This window comes from Pogoniulus pusillus, chromosome 5 (assembly GCF_015220805.1).
Source record: "Pogoniulus pusillus isolate bPogPus1 chromosome 5, bPogPus1.pri, whole genome shotgun sequence".
In the NCBI taxonomy this organism is placed as follows: Eukaryota; Metazoa; Chordata; class Aves; order Piciformes; family Lybiidae; genus Pogoniulus; species Pogoniulus pusillus.
In genome coordinates this window covers 32916126-32937676 of record NC_087268.1, presented here as the reverse complement: position 1 = coordinate 32937676, position 21551 = coordinate 32916126, and the positions used below count along the sequence as shown (strand labels likewise).

The window sequence follows — 21551 nt, the reverse complement described above, 5'->3', positions numbered from 1 at the left end:
AGCTCCCTCTGTAAAGCCTCCCTACTCTCAAGCAGATCAACACTCACACCTAATATTGTGTCATCTGCAAACTTACTAAGGGTGCATTCAATGCCCTCATCTAAGTCGCTGATAAAGAAATTAAACAGGACTGGTCCCAACACTGAGCCTTGAGGAATACCACTTGTGACTGGCCTCCAGGTGGATTTAACTCCATTGACCGCTATTTTCTGAGCCCAGCCATCCAGCCAGTGATATACTCAACAGAAGATGAAACAGAAATGTTCTCTTTATTGTTTCCTTGATTTTTCAGATTTTCTTTTTTTTCATTAGCACTCAGCAAAAAGAAAAAATCATACTGCTCACTTAGGATAAACAATCCAGTGAGGCATGGGGCTTAACAAATACTATTACACTGAATATGTCTAGAAGTGATAGTATCTGTACTGCCCTGGTGAAAATACAAGGAATTACAGAAGCTGTAGGAACTAATTTATTACACAATATTTAATCAGGAGTGCGTGTATTTCTCCTAATTTAATTTCCTTTCCCCTCTTCAACCCATGTGACATTCCTGTTCAGGAAACTTTATAGGTAAACTGAAGCATGCTGATATGTTTTTGTAAGGGACTGTTATTGATTACTTGCTGCTATCCTTTCTACTGAATATAGAAATGCAAAGAAGTGTTGAGGCAGGAGTAATTATTATAGCTTCAGGTCTTTTAATTCTTAGTTTCCTTGCAGCCTAGAGAAACATTAAAACCAAAACTAAAACTTATACCATATAAGAAGACATTTTGTCCTGTACTAAGAGAAACACAATATTTGGTGTAAACCATGCCCATTCCCTCACTTTAATAGCAGTAAATAGCACTGCTAGCAATATCTGGAGGATTGGCCTTCCATTGTATCTTGACATATATATCATTACTGTCTTCCCCTTTGTCACTACCAATTCTAATTTCTACAAATCAGCTAGGTAAACATCCAAATGAAGCTAAGACTTTCCACTTTTTTCATCCTTTTTCATGATGAAAAGTACTTCCAGATTCAGAAATCTTTGGTTATATTTTATGGGAAGTTTCAATCAAGCTAATTCTGAGTTCTTCCATTATCCCAGACCACACACATACTTCAACCTCCTGTTGCAGTTATTAAGATGGATATGTTAGAATGGATATGTCTATATGATTTATTAAATTAAGTGATGGTTCCAGTATGTGCTGACAGTTGAGTGGAGAGAATGCAATCAAAGGATGTTGCAAGCTTTGCTATTGCCACCTGCTGTCCATGTTCACCTTGGAATGGCTTGGGCAAGGCAGGGTTGTGCAGGGTTGCACAAGTTACGAAATGGGTGGCAAGGACTCAGATTTAAGTGCTGAGTGGGTACAAAGTGATCAGGAGCAAATACTGTAAAAAAGAATTCAGCATGAACCTGCACAAGCCACAGAATGGTTCAGTGGTGGCTACTGTGGGATCTTTACTCAGCAGGGACATTTAGCTTACAATCCATACCATACTCCATCTATGTACATAAACTCTATTCCTTGCAATCATCAGCTGTCAGTTACTGCTGCCTTCGACTACTAAGTCAAATCTCCAGGCTTTTGCCTATCTTGAGGTAGCAGGACATTGTCAGGTTGGCCACTGACATCTAGCCTTCCTTCATGTAGCAGGAAAGGAAGAGGTTGAAGTAATTATTCCACTAACGAGGAGGCTATGTTGTGATGATAGCACAGCTAGAAAAGGGTTAAGATGCTGAAACGGAAGGCTGAGCTCAAGAGCTATGGAAAGATGGTCAAGACCCTGAGAAAACAGGGGACAGCAATGTTTTTGGTTGAGTCAGAAATACTTGATGGGATTAAAAAAAAAACATTTTCATTGTCCTTCTCACTCTCTCTCTTCTAGACATAAAGTCAGTACTGGACTTACAGGAAATTTACATGTTTTTTATCCTTCTAATTGGAATTAAAACATGAGTGGTGTTCAACAACCTCATATCCTTCCTTTCTAGGTTAAACCTCACACAAGGAAACAATGTGAGTGGTTGTTGAATTTATCTTTTGGCTTGCCACACAGTCAATCAAAACGTAAAAAAAAGCATTACTTGTGCTTACTGGGCAAATTTTACTGACCTGGTATTGCCTTTACAATTGTACTAAATGCCAGAATCTACAGAAGAGTAACTTTTTAATAAACAAGTCAATACCTGGCAGTGAACTTATCAGATATCCAAACTCCTGCTCCAGTACCTGGGTTACTGTTCAGTCTGGGTTACTGAAAAATCAGGTTGTCTATCTTGCAGCTTGCAGTGTGGCAGCTTAAGTGACTCTTCCAATGACAAAGGGCACAAATCTCTCCTGCTTGTGTTTGTTTCAGGAAAAACTGGCAGGTTTGTTTGATCAAAGCTTATATATATATGTAACACAAAACAGTAAAGGACAATGTTGCCTGTCTTCACCCCTTCAAAATATTAACTGATTGAAACATTTTACTGCTGTAGTTACAAGCTTATGTGAGTTAATGACACTCTTGCTTGAAATACCCAGGAGCCTAGAACAGAAATTACAGCTGGTTTAAGCTTCTATGTTTCAGATTTTCCAGGCATATAATCACCTTAGTTTTTCCTAGGTGACGCTGTGTTTTGATTTATTGTTCTAGATTGAGTAGGTGCCATGGGACGAGAGGTGATCATCAGCTGGTATTTCCATCGTCTCTGGTGCATTCGAAAGAAAGTATTAGAAAATTGCTGCTCTTAAGCGACACATCTAAGCTAGAAATAGCAGAATAAGCTTAGAAATGAATCACACTTGTAAATTCAGGGGTTTGCTCACCGGTACCCGGAGAAGTGCCGGACATGATGAGATTTCAAATGTTGGGTACAATAAATAGCAATTCCTAGGGGTTTTTAATAGCTGCCAATTAAAAGGGCTGTTAGCCGAGACAAGTAATGTGTGCTCCACCGCTCCCCTCCCAGCCTGGGCCCCGACACACAATCGCCCGGCCCTCGCTGCCACACCACAAGGGCGCGCCCTGCGCACTCGCCACCGCTCCTCGCCCCACCGCGAGGGCAGCGTAAGACCGGAGAGTGCCAGGCCCAGAACCACCGCAGAAAGCCAAGGCCCCCGGCAACCGAGGTTGTTACCTCAGCGCGCTCGCCCGCGCAGGCCCCGCGCCGCCATTGGCTGCCGCCGGGACTGGGGGGGAGGCTGCGGCGCGCCGCGGGGAGGCGCGGAGCGGTGTCAGGCGGGCGCGGAGCGGAGTCAGGCGGGCTGCTGCTCCCGCGTAGGCCTGCCCGGCCCTGCCCTGCCCGGCGCGGACCCGGAAGCCGCGCCGATGAGTTGTGTGCGCCGCTTGCTTGCGCGTTTGGCGGGGGGTGTCAGGAGCCCCGCGCAGTGGCTAGGTAAGAGAAGAGCGCGGCCGCAGCCCCTGTCTTCTCACCAGGGAGGATGTGGCCATGGGGCTGTGTCACTGCTGGCGCCCTGGCTGCGCTGGCCTTGGCTGCAGCTTTCTGGTTGCGGTGTGATGAAGGTATAAACATCTCTGCGTCGGGGCTCTGGCGGGGAGGGGGTGGGGCCTGCCCCTGAGGGGAGGCGGGCGAGTGGGTGCCGAGCGACTGCAGGTGTCGTGGGCTGCTTTCCGAGGGGGCCACGGAAACCCACGGGCGGGCACCCTCGTGGGTGTTCTCATTGGAAAGAAGGGCCTCTGACCGGGGGCCTCGGCTGCGCTGCGCAGCTGGGGCGGGCTTGAGAGAGCTGGCGGCGGGGTCCTGTGACAGGGAGGTGGGCTTGACACCGGCGCCTTGAAGCTCCCGCTTGGGGAACAGTTTCGGAGCCAACCCAAAGCTAGATGGCAGGGCCCGGAGCGGCGTATGGCCGGCAGTAGGGCCCGGGGATGGCCTGGTACAATGACACCCATCCCTGTCTGACCGGGCAGCTCACCTGCCTTGCGAAGGCATGTCCGGAGGCGGGATGCGCCCAGAAACCTGACCACCACCGTCATCGCAGGGGTCTGCTAAGGGCAGGGGCTACCTGATGCAACGACAGCCTTTGGGAGGCGCCCTCACTGCTAGCCGCAGCGTGGGCTTTTGTGGTGGCCTTACACGGGGGAGCCGAGCCGCCCCTGCCTGGGCTTACCCTGCGCCGCAGGTACCACCGGTGCGTGCCTGAGCCTGGCTGCGTACCCCGGCTCTAACCGGGCACGGTGGTGCTGGGGAAGGGCAGGGGTGTTGTGGCCCGTGCTGGCACAGGGTGGCGTTGTTCCAGGGTGAGGTAAGGCAAGGCGCTGAGCGAAGCGGAGGACTGTCGCTTGAGCTGCAGTGTCCTGCCGCGTGTGCACGGATCGCGCTCCACTGCGGCGGGGAGGGAGGAGGAAAGCAGGCTGGGAGGGAGGCGCACTGTGATGAACAGGGCCTCCAAGTCCAGCCAGCGCCGTCGTCCTGCTGCTCCCAGAGGAGCCCGGGGCGGGGGAGCGGCTGCCGCGGCCGCGCACGAATGACTGCCCGAGCGAGGTGGCGTCGCGTCCTGCCCTTTGGAAGGGGGCCGCGGCTGTGAGCCGGAATCCCAATTGGCTTTTTAACCATCATTGTTTTCGGAGGGAGCGAGCCAGTGAGGAAGGTGGTGTTTGGGGTTTTTGTTGTTTGGCTGTGGGTTCTCTTGTTTTTTTAACTCCCCTCCCTCTTTGCAGGTGCCCGCAGCGCAAAGCGGCGCCTGGAAACTTTTGTTTGCGTGCGTGCAGGCTGCGATTGGCGTGGGCCGGGGTTGGGATGTGGGGCCCGGAGCCCCGCTGCCTCCAGTTTTCTGTCGCACCGCGATTATCACGGCCGGGGCCGGCGTAGGCGCCCCCTGGGAGAGCCGAGTGTGAGCATTAAACCCCCCTCCTTCCTCCCCGCCGCCCTCCTCCGCCCCCCTCCGTCCCTCCCTCACTCTCCCCCTCCCTCTCTCCCTCGCTCCCTCCCTCCCTCTCCCCGGTGCGCGGCCATTGCAGTGACCCCGGCCGGCCAAGGATGATCACGAACACGCGGGGTTTCCTGTGGTCGGACCTGGAGACGCGGGCGCTACTCGAGATCTGGGGCGAGGCGGACGTGCAGTCGGCGCTGGACGGCAACTTTAGGAACAGCCATGTGTACCGGGACGTGGCCTGCCGCCTGGCCGAGCTGGGCTTCGAGCGCACCCCCGAGCAGTGCCGCATCCGCATCAAGGGCCTCAAGCGCCAGTACTACCAGGCCCGGGACGGGCTGAAGAAGAACGGGCACGCCCGCAAGATATGCAAATACTACGATGAGATGGACCGGATCCTCAGCTGTCGCGGGGGACCCGACGGTGCTCCCGAGCCGCTGGCCCCACCGCCCGACAGCGGCCAGCCCACGGGGCCGCTGGCCGGGCCGCCCACGCCAGGCACGCCGCACAACAGCCGCGAGGTGGACGCCGAGCTGGACGAGGACGCCGAGCTGGAGTCCCCCCGGGACAACTTCACCGAGGACTCCGGGGAGTGCTCCTCCTACGCCGACCACCCCATCAAGGTGGAGTGCCCACCCTTCGCCATCCCCGTACCGCCGGGCGACGGTGAGTAGTCGGCAGGCTCTCGGCACCGAGTGTCCTCCCCTCACCCCGCACTTCCCTCCCGCCCCGGAGCTCTCAGCCGAGCTGCCCGTGCCTCCGGCTAGCGTGCTTCTAGTGGCTTCTGCCTTACCCTCCGCCCTCCCGCCCCGTCCTCTGCGCTCGGAAATCCGCCCATGTGCCCCCGCCCTCTTGCCTGCACCTTGCTCGTCTCCGAGAGCCTCTCCCCCCTGAACCGCGAACGCTGCCTCGAACGGGAGCGGGCTGCTCCGGGGTGGGGGGAAATGCTGCAAACCTGGTAGAAGGAGATGCTGAGGGACAGAGACCGCAGTGAGTTAATATTTGTGCTTATCGGGAAACCAGTGGAAAACTAGCGCAAGGATCATCAAAACAGTGTCAGGTAGTGCTGTAGAAGAAAATAGGCATCCTTGTTGCTGGAGGATTTTCGCGTACCCTACAGAACTATGTGCAGTTTTGTTAATCTGAATTAAAACGATGATGGCAATAATACCCGAAAAATCTGCTAATTGTTGCAAATGGACCAGAAAACTAGGGGAGAGGTTTCATCATTTATTGCTTGAGTTTTAGAAACATCGCTTCTAACTATAGGGTGCTTGTGGACAGAAACAACCCTTAGATAAATTCAGCCCTTTCCTTGCCGGTTCTTCACTCAGATCCGTATTTTAAATTGGGGCAGGGAGGCAGTGTTATTTGTTTGTTCTAAATCTAGATTAATGCCGTGGTTTTAATACAAACATGAACCTGTCTTCAAAAGTTGACATCACTGAGGAGCCAGCCAATTGGCTGACATTTAACCAACCTTCTTTTTACACATAAACCTCATCAAAGAATTGTTTACACTAATGTGCTTTTGAAATGCAAATCCAGAATGCCAACAGACTGAAACTCAATTTAGATTAATGTAATTACCTGCAATACACAAATGAGGCTATACTATTTAATAGCCTTCGCTTAAACCTTTTTAGAAGATCAAAAAGACTCCTATTGTTGAAGTTTAGTACTACAATTAAAAGATGCCTTTGTATGATTTTCTTATTACCTTTATAACCTTGTAGAAGCTTGTGATTTTGCTTTGGTATTCTGAGATAGAAGTGTCTGGAATAATTACAGTTTACATTGTGATGCATTAGGTGCACATCTCAAAGGGATAATTTTTGCTGCTTTCTTCTTAGAAAATTATTTTTCTTCAGAAAAATTATTGTCTCTCATCTTGTTTTAGGCTTTAAAGAAATCAGTGCTCCAACTATTACCCCACCTCTCAGTCAGCCCAAAAGATCAAAAAAACGCCATGCAAATTTAACGTTGGATAAAATGATGGAAAAATTTCTGCAGCAGAGCGTGGATACAGAAGAGAAATTCTACAGATACGAAGAGCAGAGGCTCAAAATTGAGGACAAGCGTCGAGAAGCTGAGCATGCTCGAGAAATCCAGATGTTACAGATGTTGGGACAGATGTTGGCAGGAATTTCATCTACAGTATCACAAAGGTCACAATCTATACCAGCAAGTTCACCTCAGAGAGCGAACCATCGTTCATATGGGGATAACTTTAATTATAATGCTATGACAGCAGCACTTTCTCCACCGATAGGTACTTCCTTCTATAGCATAAATAAAAGCTAGGTTTTTTTTTAACTTCTGTGTGAAAACACTGGTAATAAGTAGCTTTTGAAAATAAAAGCTAATTTGAATTATTTAATACTGTGGTGAAGGTGTCTGTCTGACATAAAACGATCTTAAATTGTCATTTGTACAATTATACTCTTAATATAGATATATTAGCTACAGCAAATTTATAGCAAGAAAAATCACACCTTTTGAACCCTATAGGAGAAGTTTTATATGTAAAAAGTAAGTAGCAGGTTTGCCAAAAACTATTGGGAAGCACTAGCTATCTTGTAGCAGAAATTCTGCTGCTGTTGAACTTAACAGGCCTGAGTCAGTACATGAAATTAGGCTATGCATGTGACTTTTTTCAGACTTGGGAAAAGAGTGTTTTGCCTACACTGAAGTCAATCAAGTGTCTTTAAAATTAATTTATTTAAATGAAAATTTTGAATCTTAAATAAACATCATGTTGTCACAGTAGTTGTGGTAGAAGATGAAAATATTTGCACATATTTTTTTCTTCTGCACCAGTTCATTTATAAATTATTTGGGCATCTGAATTTAATTTAAAGATAAAGGCAGAGCAACAACTCTAGGATTGGCATTTCTGCACAGACTTTTCCTTCCATACCTTATGTGTTGTGTGAAAATGGGTAATTGGATAGAAGCATCCATTAGCAAGACTTCTCAGAATCTGTGGTTCTATGTCATTTATCACATTCTCCTTGCACATAGAGGTAAACTGCATGGGCAGGAGGAAAATGGATTGATGCTGAAAACTGGAGTCAGGTTGGGGCTCAGCAGTTGTAGTCTGACTTGTGGAAATGAAGCAGTTCTTGTTCTGGTTTAATTCTAAATTTCACACTTCTTGAAGAATGAAGTACAGTGTGAAAATGAAACAAAACCACCAAAAAAAGACCTGAAACACCCAAAACCCAACACACCCTCAGTGTTGCATATTCAGTGTGCCAGATCCTGAAGGGCTTGCTCTGATTTCCTCAGAGGATTTGGGAGCCTTTTCATTTCAGTTCTATGTTGAATACTGTGTTTTCCTGTAGAATGTGGGGAGGATTGGATAGTTAGGCTTGCTGTGAGTTTAGTCTGGCTTACTTGGTTGTGTTTTCTTGACTGGATAATTGGTCCATAGTATTTAGTAATGGCAGACTTCTGCAGATAAGTTACAGCAGATATATGGATCCTGTGTTTTAAATGTTTTAAATTAAAAGGAAACCTAAAGTGCTTTAGACTGGGGTGATGATACCTACAAGGCCTCAGCATTACTTCTGAAAGGTGTTTTGCTGAAAAGAGTCTCATCTGTAATGACGTGAAACTAAAGTTCATTTTTTCTTCTTGGAGTGCAAAAATGCATTTTTTTTAATATATATATTTAGTAGGAGCAACTATATTCTAATCTCTTACTTGGTGAAGGTGTTATGGGTGTTTATAATAAAATTGTGAATATAATGCTTAAGGCAGCACATCTCTTAAGGAATTAAGATTTCAGTTGTTTTTTGCTAAGTATGCTTTAGCTAAGTTGGGCTCTATTAAGAATCACTTTTTGCATAGTTCTCTGCTTTCTTCCCATTTATTATGCAATCACTTAGTATTTACATACAAACAAACCCCAGAAACATTGTACTTTGATAAGCTATATGAAAAGTATGTTTCTTGTATGGTTAAAAAACACCGATTATATGAAGTGTGATTTAAAGAAAATAATCCATCCTATTGCCAGAGGAGATGAGAGGGTTTTTTCCTCTGGGTCACTGAAACAGTATTTTGGCCATAATCCAAAACAGAGTGTTTTTTTATTTGTCTTTATTGTGGTGTGGGTTTTTGTTTGGTTGGGGTTGTTTGGTTTTTTTTTGGGGGATGTGTGTTTATTTATTTTCCTTTAATTCTTTCCTCAATAGAAATAGGAAGCCTGTATTATAGAAGGACTTTAAAAAGCAAAAGATCAGCCTGGAGTATTTATAATTATTGAATACTAAATCACTTTATTACTGAGGATTAGTATGTCTGATTTAGGTTTATGTTCAATAGAACACTGAGAAAAAGAAGAGGCTTTCTGCTGTTTGCACATAAATGCAGAGTTTTCTTGTTTATTACATTTTCCTCCTCATTGTTGTGCCCAAAATTTCTGAAACGAATTTTCCTTAATTTTTTTTCTTCTCCTCTAGATTTTGGAGTTGGGATTGCTAACTTTTATACAGCTGAAAATAAGGGAGTAAATTTTTACGTAATTATGCATTACTATATCATATTTTTCTTGAAATCTTTTTAGAAGATCTGTAAGAAAGACTAATGTTCAAATAACAGAATTGAGCCACTAATGAGGAGTTTTGTTAAAATGCAATAACAATCTTTTAGTGCATTTAATGCAATTTAATGTGTTGTTGATAGAAGTACTGCCCTTCAGATTTGTTCTGTGTTAGGTAGGTGCTTTAATTCTTTAATTGCAATTGCTGAAATACTTCTTTCTTTTAAGTCCTCATAGCCTTTTGAAATAGTACACTGAAGATGTATCCTTTTGAGAGTGCTGATGTTTTAATATGTAACTGGACATTGTGGCTTTGCATCAGAGATCTGTAGTTACAGCTTAAAATTACCTTTGCATAATATTTGTGTAGTTTGTATCTAGTGTATTAGTTTTGCAGAAGGACTTTAATTATGCTTTGTAACTGCCTAACAAAAAAAGGTAGGCTGTGATTCTTCATAAAGACTTCCACCTTTAAGCAGAAGTGAAAAATAAGATAGAGTGTACATTTAAAATGTGGACTTAGTTGCTTTGTGCTTTCTCTGTCTGAAATGTATGCTAAGTGCACCTGTTTCGGTTGAGCTTAATTATGGGAGTGATTTCAGGCTGAAGTAAGAGATTTCTAGTTAGAAAATGTTCACATAACTGTATTAGGCTGTTGCTTCTTACTGTACCTGAGCCCTAAATTAGGATTGTGAACATTCAGTGGGAATATTCTCTGCATCAAACTCTAATTTTTAGAACTGTCACCTTCCCTAGTTACTATTTTAAAGGCCTTTAGGTGATGAAGAATTTAGTTTTTAGAAGTATGTCACTTTGTATGCGAATAACTTTATTGGCATTCAGGAATGCTTTAAAGAAATGCTGATAGTAGTTAAAGAAAGAACATACTTTAATGCTTATTTTCTTCTTTTCAGTTATAGAGAGATCTTTTTCACTGCACAGAACACAGTCTCTGAAGGATATGGAGAATATTTTTCAACTGGTGCGCAATGTTATCCCTCCTCTAACAGGGAAAAGACATAAAGGTCAAGATGGACGTATAGGCATTGTTGGAGGATGTCAAGAGTAAGTTAAACAGAAGTTTAATTTATCTTTTTTTTTTAAATTATTCTGAGGGAGTTTGAGGATGTCATAAGTACTTCTAAAAGCTGTTGGAACTCACCTTACATTTAAAACATGAGTATGTTCCAAGAGACATTTTCTAGTCCATCATCGTGACCATGCATACTTACGGAAAAACAGATCTCCATGCAGTTGTGTTGCAAAATTTTGGTAGTGAATGTGGTCAAAACTTATAATGTTCTGTGTGTCTGTGTCTACCTTTATTGTCTTTACTCCACCACCAAACACTCTTTCATTTCAACATTAGTCTTTTCCCATGACATACAAAGTTACAGAGTAAGTGAAACAGTGAAAGACAGTGGCCCATCTGATGGTCTTTATATTGTGGTAGCTTGGGAACTAGGTCTCTTAAATCAGGAATAGAATATTTGCTAACTGCATTCTTTTTATTTTGATAAGTTGTGATGTTTAGCCAGGAGTAAGATTTCCTGCAGGTCTGACGAGCTTAGGTTCATACCTCTAGGCAGAAATAGTCACTTCTGGAGGATCATTCTGCCCACGCTGCTCATAAAGAGAATTTAGAGCAACTGGAATCACAGGTTTTAGGTGTTTTGGTGAAGCATCAAAAGCCAGATGGAACTGACCCAAGTCATGGGTCCCAGATTTGGCTTGAAAACAGTGTTTTGTTTGTCTTGAAACTTTTAAGTTGGTTGACTGAGAAGAGTTTTGTAGCATGATCTTCATGTATTTTTCTATGAAAGGATCAGGTGGCTAAGGTGAAATCCTTTGCTGCTGAAATCAAAGGAAGACTTGAGATTGGCGTCAGTAAAGCAAGATTTTATCTTTTACAGCAAATGAAAGAGAAAGCTGCTTTAAAAAATTGCTCTGGAATTTAGGACTTCATTATGGTAGGCTGATTTCCAGATTATCTAATCTCATTATTTTGTTTCCTAACCTAAATTTTATTTCATTCTAGATACACTGGAGCACCGTATTTTGCTGCAATTACAGCTCTCAAAGTGGTATGTGTTCTTCTATACCAATTCAGAATGAACTTTTCATCATTTGTATTGGCTATGTGCCATGTTTTGAAAGCATTCCTTCTGTGCTGCATATTAAATTTGAATTCTAAAATGTATTCTATTTAACAAAATCCTTAGTCCTGGATTTGTGGAAATACATAAATACATGTCATCTGCTAAGGTTTCTGTAAATATCTTTGTATAAGGTAAAGTTAGACATGTCAAAAATGAAAAAATTCAGAGGGGGAACTGTTTTATTAGAGACTTGGATAAGACATTTCAAGACTCGATGCAATATTTTTTCTGAAAGCGAAAAATAGTAACTTCAGAGTAATGTTTAAAATGACATTTTTCAGTGCTGCAGTCAGTTCTTCAGATTTTTTTTCTGGATGTGATAAGTGTCTTGACTGAAGTAACTTTCTTTCAATGATTAGAACTTCAGGCTAGTAAAATTCTTACAAGCTCTAAATCTAAATATTGTTGATTGAATTTCATGTATTTTTTTTTAATAACACTTTTTATTTCCATCATAATCCGTCACTGAAGTATTTTCTGAGCCTATTTTAGCCAGTTAATATGTGACAAAAATGTTTACTGCAGATTATATAAATGCGGTGGTGGTTATTAAAATATGTCATGCATGCATTACTTGTTTACATATACTTTTCAGTACTCTCACTATAGTGTATCTGTATTTCCATTCATTGTGTGTGGTTGGTTTTCTTCTGGAAGATTTGCTTCCATAGGTAGTAACCAATCCAGGTATTTCTGTACCCCACCTCCCAACCCCTGATGCAGTCCCACAAGGATTTTTAAATTAAATTATATTATTTAACGATCTCATATAAGATTTCAAGGCCACTTGGCTTTCTGTTCTCTGTGTGCAAGTACAGTAGCATACTAGGAGGTTGCCTATTGAAGTCATTTAGTCTCAGATGATTACATCTACACATGAGTCATAGAATCAAATCTCTACATGTAGCATTTCAAGCTCCTAAGCAATGCACAGCACAGAGGTAAAATAGAGGAGACACCTTCTTAACCTTGGGAAATTTCAATACGTGTAACAGATACACAATCAGGCTTTCTGGTCACTGCTTAACATGATTTTTGTATGTGTGTCTGATTTTTTTAAGTTGATAACAGAAGCTTGTGGCTGAACTCCTCAGCTTTAATGCTTAACTGAAGGGGTGTTTTGGAAATTGTACTGGCCTTTATCTGGTACAGATTTGGCCCATTCAGCAAAAATGGCAGGACTGGAAATGTGCTCACAGGTTGCCATAGCTATATTTTGCAAGCATAGTACAGTATTATTTTTTCTTTCTAACACAGGTTGTCTCTTGTTCAGCTGTATTCTTTTGCCTTCCTTATTACATATGTGATATTTTAGTCTTAGTTTATCTGCAAATGAGAAGCATTTCTCAAGTGAGTAAAGGTCAATATCTGTGTTTATATCAGGTCAATATCCTGTTAGTAGAAACAGAAAAAAAATTATATTGGAAGCTAGTTAAAAAAAAAAAAATCTCCAAAACATAGCATGATAGTCAATGCCAAAACATGAAAAATAAAAGTTTGCTTTAGATACCAAGAAGAAAGGATTCAGGTGAATTATTCACTGAGTCAACTTTGCAATCATAAAGTTTGTACTTAATAATTTGATAATTCTGTTTGCAAATTTTGTTTTCTAGGGTGCAGATTTATCCCATGTGTTTTGTACCAAAGATGCGGCAACAGTAATCAAATCATATAGTCCAGAGCTGATTGTTCATCCAGTTCTGTAAGTGACTTACCTTTTTGTTTAAATGTGCAAGTCAGGATTGCTAGTTTGAACATTTAATTCTGACAGCTGATAAGTTTGCATTTTTGTGTTTTGGGATTTTTTTGTTGTTTGTTTTTATTTTTTCTGAGTTACAGTATGGGTGAGGTGGTGTTTACAAAAACTCCACAATTTATCTTTCATTGCAAACAGTTAGGTATCTAACATAGGACAGTTGTGACTTTTTTGTCATTACTATCCAAGCACAAATTTTTTCAAAGCGAAGATACTGCTTTCCTGCTACTTGCTGACATGTGTTCTGTGATTGTATTGCATTTAACAGGAGCAAAATCCAGAAGTAAGAGTCACTGCATAACAGCATTGTAGAACCTGCATTCAAATGGCAATACAGTATTTTCTGTTGCTTCTTCAGTCGTAGAAATATTTAACTGTAGTTTGTCTTTTTTTTTTTTGCCTCTCACACTATGTCTTTACACAAAATTACTGGGCAAGAGAGATGCTGATTCTCATTTGTCTTCATAAGTACATTGGATTAGATGCATACATGTTCCTAGGAATAAGTGGATATTCTAAACTACAGAGTTCATTAACAGGAAGATTAAAACTTCAATAAGCAACTGTCCTAATTGGGAAAATCAGTATATGCTTCCCTGAGTTTGTATTCTGAAATATATGACTGGTGAATTTCTGCAGGATAAATTGTTTCAGTTACGTGTTGTGATGCTTTACTCTGGGCAGTACAAATTAGAGTTAAGAAGAGTGCCTTAGATATTCATCCCTGAGCTTAGCTTGTATATCAGTCTGTTGGTATACATAGCAAAGCTTTAATTAAGTTAGAAAAAACATAATCTAAAATAGAGTTTGTCAGATATTACTGTTAGGATTTATGACAGTAGAAATATTTTAGTTTCTTAGAAGCAGAATATGATCTCCCTTATGGGGATACCAGCAGTTGGAAGCCATAGATGTATGACATTCTAAAGATGAGTTTCATTCCTGTTGGTGTAGACAGAGGTGCTGAGAAAGAAGACTATTAAACAGACAAATAATCAAGGGTTGTGTTTTGTTTGCTTCTTTTCAAAGATAGAAGAAACTTACAACTTTGGCTTTTAGGGAAAAAGTGATGTTTGAAAGGAAATGGAAGGTACAAAGGTAGTGTTTTTACCAGTTCAGCATCTTCAGTTGACATTCTGTCTGATAGAAAATGATAACAAATGATACAGAGAATGGTAATGGTAACTTGTAACTTAGATTGAGATACTGTGTATGGCTGTGTCCTGTGGGAAGGAGTTACTGACCTGGGGTTGGGAGAAGCATTTTTCATATATGCAGGGTTCTTGGTGTCTGTGGTAATGGTAGAGTTTAATAGGAGAAACAGAAACTGCATAGAGAAAAAAAGAAGAGACTGTGTGTAAACAGTGAAATTTATGTGCATGGAGGACCAGATTGTGCCTACTAAGTAAGGGTATTTTTTTGTGTACACAGATTCTTAGTGTCTTCTGTGGAGTTTAGATCTCAATGAAAACCCTGATTTTCCTTTTTGCAAAGAGAGCTTAGGATGTTTAACTCTGTTTATAAATTTCTCTAGTAGTACAGCAATTCAAGAAATTTGCACATCCATTTAACTAAGTCTGAAACTCAATGTTTAATACTTTTATTCCAACTCTGATTAATTTCACTCAAGCAGCTGGCAAATTGCATGAAGCAACAGATCTGTAAATATTGTGGAAAAAATTGCAAATATCAGAATGTTCAGATTTTGTTTGTTAAATTTTCTCAACTTTTTATCTCTCTTGCTTCATTTGAGGAAAAGGGAAAATGGTCTTTTCTGATTAGAAAGGAAGAAACCTTGACTGACTCTATTGAGCCCAGGTTTTATTCAGATTTACACAAACAGCCTATTTTTCCCTTAAGGTCCTTTGTCTTCAGTGTCACTCTTTTCATATGATCTTTTATATGTTGTGGAGCCGTTTGAGTTCTGCAGGCATGGCTGACCGCTCTTGATTCAGAGCCTGATCTCTTAAACAGTCTTTGTACTTTCTCCTCGGCCGCACTTCACGCATGGAAGAACCTCCGGGTAAAACCCACCGAGCAGCTACGTCATTGTTTTCTTTTGTGTCTCTCCTTAAAACTTTGCTTTGTTATGATTTCTCCATGACCCTTCAGAGTAACTAGGTAGCTGTTGTACCACTCTGTTATTATGCTAATCATAATTATGGCTCAGTGTACTCCTCAATTCACTGTTTGAACAGCTTGGCATTTTGCCAGGGTTCAGCTGCCATTTTGTACTGCCAGGAATCTGACATTTTATCACCTCCTCTGTGATTTGGCTGCCAATAACCTTTCCCTACTGCCTTCACCTCGTAGGAGATCACCTCGAAGGAAAAACATGTTCTTTTTTTGCTCCTGCCCCCTGAATGCGAGGGCTCTTCTGGCTCGTTAGAGTTGCTGTTAGGGATCTTTGAAGTCATGACTAGCAAAGGTATGCAACAGTTAGAAGTTGCACTGTTGCCTTGACAAATGCCTGTCACCTCGAGGATGTGAGGAATGTTGCATGTGAAAGATTGAGTAGTATTGTAGAATAAGGGTTATGAAAATGGCCATTGCCAGTCCAATTTCATGTGGCTCTAGCTCCATGCCACCCAGGGCTCCCTTTTGCCAATCTGGGTATGCTCCTAATACAACTTTCCCTGTGTTTTCAGTTTTGTGGCTTTATTCCCTATTCCTATGCATGAAAGTGAAAGAGTTAAGTCTGCACATAGCAGGTGAAAGAGTTAAGACTGCACATGGCAGCCTGGGATCTGGAAAGACAAGACTTCCACCACCTGGCTATGTGCTTCCTGACCACCAGAGCTGAATAGTGGTATCAGGACCATGAATAGCCAATGTTATCAATGGTACTATTCAGGGATTCTGTTAAAGGTGTTACGGCCCTTTCTGTAAGGTCTTGGTGTTAATGAAATTAATAATTAGAAACTGGCTAGCTAACCAGTTCAATATTTTCGCTGACTGACATTTTGTTTTCCCATGGAGAAGTGAAAAAATATATTGCAGAAGTCAGGGTCTTTTGAATACTGGCATATACAGAGTCTTGGTCACAGCTGCCTTACTCTTGTCACCACTTGTTATGTTTTTCTGTTTTCTCAGCTAACATGCTCCTGCTTTACACAACACTTTTGCAATTTAGTAAGTTCTCTTACATTCATTTTCTGTATGGATTTCTGCTGAAAGTGTGTGCAGTCTTCCTTGCACTGATGTTAACTTTCTAGAGAGCAGATCTTGGTTTTGTTTTTATGTTCTTTGTGTTAATTCCCTGTCTCAGGTCGCATTGAATAGACTTTATCTGGTCTTAATAGGTAAGTGACCACAGAATTAAATGAGCTATATAAACCCACCTGGTTATATTTTAAAAGAAGAGAGAATAAATCTAGTGTGTTAGATTCCCTCTTGCAAAGACTTTTTCATAGTCTTACAGAACTTTCCTTTCTTTGTAGGCCAGGAAACGTGGAGGTACTACTGAGCAACTCAGTTATAACCTGCTTGTCAGACAGTTTATAAAGTCAATAGTTAATGCATTCCTTGATCTGCAGAATTTTATCAGAGAAATAGAATCATGTCAGGTCATTAAATTCTTGTGTCTTCTGAAGATGTCATATAGTTTCTCCAGTATCTCAAAAAAATCATCCTTAAACTAGGTATGAATTTAGAACTAATACCTTCCTCCCAGGTGATTGTATCTGTGAGTCTGTGTGGACTAGGAAAGATTGTCAGAATTACTGAAAGTTTTACAGTTCATTGCATAGTTGAAGTTTTGGGTTGCATTTTGAAAAATACTTTTATTTGTTTGGGATAAAAATAATTAGCAAACGAATGAGGCAGGCTTGTGTGATGAGGTTAGTTACCATTGATAAAGAAACTTAGCTTTGTTCAGGGTTGCTGGAACATATTTTACTGGTTTTATTGGATGTTCTCTGGTTTGATGATTTGAAAAAATCATGACAATTAATCGTGGACAGCAAGTTCCTGATACAAGGTATTTGAGCACTTATAACTAGTGCCAGGTCTCCTAAAGAATGAACAGGAACAGTATTAAGATTTTTGACTGTTTCTAATTTGTAATGTGGAGAGAAGCAAAACTGGTGGTCCTTTGTGGGAGGAAGCTGATACCTTTTAGTGGTGTTTAGTGAGAACGGCTATTAAACATTTCTTGGTAATGTGGGACTAACCTCTTTTGAATCAGCTGCTGGAAGAAGTGCAAGAATCCTTACTGCCAGGGAATGTCAAGGAAAAGCACAAATTACTCCAATTACCAGAAAGATGCCTCCCAAATGGTGTGGCTACTGGATTGCTATTATACCTGCAGAGAAGATGCAGGCATAAACTTTGTAATATTTCTCCCAAACATCATTCAGACAGCAGCCTGGCTAGGAAAACACTTGAAAGTTTTTGGTTCTCTTTTTTTCCCTGTAACAATTTAAAGAGAGATAAAGGTCAGTTTCTATGTGTATTTAAACTGTCTCTAATCATGTTGTGCAGTGCCATTGACAAAACTTGCTTATGGACTTGTTTCCTGTGTCCAGCTTTCTTGGCAAAAAGCAGCTGCTTCTTTGCTGTGCACTGCAGAGTGAATAAAAGACAGGAGTTGTATATAGGGCCTTTCCTTTCTGTTGTAGCAGAGATGCTTATTTGAAATGATGGTAACAGACATTTTGTCACCACCTCAAAATGAGAGAAGTGACCAAAGATTTTTAGCATTGCTGTGAGGATTGCTGATGTTCTTGCTGCTCTCTTGATACGTCAAAAAAGATGTGTATATATGTAGGATGGTTTTACTCCACTTAGATTCTGGCCAAATGCATCCATCTGAACATTTACCATGCTGCTGGATTAGATTTCTTTGGTATTTAATCTTTCTTGGGTTTAAGGCAGGCATGCTTTGGATTTGCTTTTGCATTATCATTATTGCTGTTGTTATTATTGTGATTACGATCATCATGTTCAAGAAAAGACTGGATGAGGCACTGGGTGCCATGGTCTAGTTGACTGGCTAGGGCTGAGGTATAGGTTGGAGTGGATGATCTTAGAGGTCTCTTCCAACCTGGTTGATTCTATGATTCTATGTTATAGGGTCTTCTTTTTTCCATCTGACAATCAGTAAAGTAGATATTTAGACAGAGTCTTGTCTTGTTTTCTCATGCCCACATCTGATTTGCAGTGTTGTAGCCTTATGGGTATTGATTCAACTCTCACCTGTGCCTTAAGAGTTGAATGTAAGGTAGAGAGGGATACCACTATTTGGTTTAGCATTAAAAAAAACCAAACCAATCAGACAAACCAACATCAAAAAAAAAAAAAAACTCATCAACAACCCTGCATTGGTTTTCCTAGGGACATTTTAAGTCTGTTTCATTGTCAGCTTCATACTGTCACAGGTTTCGGTTGACTGCAGTCCATTTATTTGACAGATTCTACTTGCCAAGTCAGTTCACAGGAACTAGTAATAGGTCGAGACCACTTCCATGAACTCTGAAAATGTGAGATCAAGACATTTGTTTATCATTGTACTTTTCAGGGCAATTGCCATGGCACACATTGGTAATGAGACTGAGATCAAAATATACTACAACTGCTTTAAAGACCTGGTTATTTCTAAGTGCAGGTTGTAAAATGATTGTGGTGGTACCTCTGATGTCTTTACAAGGCTAGATAAGGTGAAGCTTGAGTGCTGTTATGCTCATGAGAAATCTCAGAAAATAGAATCAAGCAATAGCTGCTCCTTTGGGGCTCTTTCTCATGGGCTGTGAGAGGCTCTGCTGCGTGTAAGAAAAGTGACCGTATTAGTATAATGTCTTTAAGTTCTTTATTAGGTTGTTTTTGGATTTGATGCCTATAGTGTGTTGACAGTATAATTTCTAGTGAAATGGAACATCTGACACCTGAATGAGTATCTGGAGTGCAAAACATTTTGAAGTTTGTCATCATTGTGACATAAAAACTATGATACAGTAAATGCAGGACTTTTTCTAAATGTGTACCTCAATAGGTCATTCATAATGTTGCTGCTCTGAAGGTAGAATGTGGAGCGAGTGAAGATTGTGGTACCTTCGTATCAAGAGCAGTCTCTTGCTACAAACTTCTTGTACCAGTGCCTCTCCTGAATAGTGGGTTGCTGTTCTTGCTGTTGTGTTTTTAGTATTCAGATGAAGCCTTGTATGTTCTCTTCTGGTATATAAATTAACTTACTTTGTCCCTGAAAAGAAACATTTGATTTGAATAGTATTCAATCCCTCTCTTATTACAGTATTTGTTTTTCTTTCATTTTCTTCCCTGTCACTTAATCAAAGGTAGCAGGAAAATAAGGATTATCTACTCAGCATTTACAGACTGAAAATACTTGAAAGATCTTTCAGCAGCCTGATAGGTGAAAATGAACATTTTGTTTTCTAAAGTTGGTGAAAAGGTGGGGGGTGTGCGTTTTGCTAGACAACTCTTAATGTACTAAATAACCTCTTTTTGATCTCTAATTGCACCCAGCTAACTTTATGCAACTGTTTTGCCTCTTGGCATATGCAGTTAGCTTAGCTTTATGATCAGAATCTTGGTTTTGCGCTCTTGGTTTTGCCTTTAATGTCTTTGACCTAACCTTTCCAGGATAATCTCTGTATCTTATTTATCCAATTTCCAATAATGACCTCACCCAAGGTTTACCACAATAGTTAATAATTAGCTCTCTGAGATATCTTAAAATTTAGAATTACACATTATGTCCTGTCTTCTGCCCTTTTGATGTGCTGTATAACATGACAGGATCTAAATGTCAGCAGGTCTAACATTTGATTCCCATTAATACAATTACCTGCAGTGCTTGGACAAACAAAACTGAAACTCTTTCATCCTCAGATCAGAGACTTCTTCCCATCTTTGAAGATAAGACTCTAAGTTGGCTTTGAAACTGCCCACTTAAAGTGGCTTTGCCTGAGTTTACCTAACAGATCTATGAAATGGTTCATTTTAATGCATTTGGAGTTGCCTTGGTCACACTGAGTGTGCACAGATAATGAGAGAACTTGAAAAATACTCTCTCCAGAGAGAAGCCACATAGTTGATCAGGTGACAGCAGTCTTGTTTGCATCTCATGTTCTTCTCTAGCAGGGGGTCCCACTGATTGGCATTTTGCGATGTCCAAGCTACATTTCTGATTACTAAGGTGGTTCCAGCTCTGACTAAAATACACATGAAGAGCTGCAGTCCCACCGCCTCCTCTTAATATTGCATTCATGGCTATATACTGTTTCTGTAGCTCCGTTATACCCATGCTGACTTGGCTTCTCATTTTCTTGTTTCCATGTACAGTTTGACAAGCCTGCACCTTATCATGGTTGTTCCTTTCCCTCCTCTAGAAAGCAGTGACAGTAACTGTCATTCATAGTGAATGAGGGAAGCTGCTGTTTAAAGCTTTCTGTAATAATTTAAAGCTCTTGCCTTGGTGTCTTTTGATCATTTGGTGAAAGCCAGCCTTTGCATAAAATGCAGCATACAGCAAAATTGCCTTTTTGGAGGGCTTGGGATATGAGTTGTGTTTCAAGCCCTAGCCATCAAGTGTCCTCCCACTCTGGGCAGGTGACCATCCAGAGCAGACTTTCAAGGAAATGGCACCTGCCAAATACCTGTTACAGCCTGCTGTGGAAGATGTTAAGAAACTGGGGGGATATTAGGGCAATAGCCTCCTATCTTTTTTCAGCCTTTTCCTTTTGCATTTGGTTATTACATCAAGCTTTCACTAGGATGAGGATTTGCAGAACTGTTTATTGTGTGCTAATGAAATACATAAAAGTCCTGAAGAGCAAAAAAGTTGACTTAGAAGTTCTTGTTTTCTATACTAGCTTTTCAAAACTGAAAGTTTGCATGCAAAAATAAATGAGGTGGTAAGCCAGAAGGATTTTTTTTTCAGAGTGCATTGGTTTCAATTTAGCCAAAGTTACCAATAATTCACAAAGACAATTTCTCCCTACCATTTCAGAGGCTCTGTGCTGTTTAATTTGAAGAGTCTTTGTAGATTTTGCTATGGAAGGTACTTTTCTCAATACATTCTGGAGGCAAAGAAAAGAACCAGAATATAAACATGCAAGACACTGAACACCGTACCTTGGCCTTATCTACACAAGGCTTCAAGGAAGGCAAATGATAAAGTTGTTGTACCTGTTTTCCCATGAGATCACAGTCTCAGCCTGGACTGAGTGAAGTTTTGTCACTCTTACTTCTTA

At 41.2% G+C, this 21551-nt stretch overlaps 1 protein-coding gene across 6 annotated transcripts in view; it reads left to right on the top strand.

The window, feature by feature from the left end:
* The first annotated feature begins 3001 nt into the window (after window positions 1–3001).
* The window catches only part of NAXD (NAD(P)HX dehydratase), a 51096-nt gene continuing 32546 nt past the window's right edge, over window positions 3002–21551 (top strand). The window contains exons 1-7 of one of the 6 annotated variants that reach the window (XM_064143745.1): window positions 3002–3116; window positions 4666–4838; window positions 4966–5543; window positions 6778–7149; window positions 10341–10491; window positions 11465–11510; window positions 13199–13287. In XM_064143745.1, coding sequence (XP_063999815.1) covers window positions 4985–5543; window positions 6778–7149; window positions 10341–10491; window positions 11465–11510; window positions 13199–13287 — 1217 coding nt within the window. In that variant the 5' untranslated portion in view covers window positions 3002–3116; window positions 4666–4838; window positions 4966–4984. Of the gene's footprint in view, window positions 3117–3180; window positions 3383–3413; window positions 3511–4384; window positions 4529–4665; window positions 4839–4965; window positions 5544–6777; window positions 7150–10340; window positions 10492–11464; window positions 11511–13198; window positions 13288–21551 lie in introns of those variants that run through there. The other 5 variants (XM_064143743.1, XM_064143744.1, XM_064143746.1 and 2 more) reach the window with 5 other exon arrangements.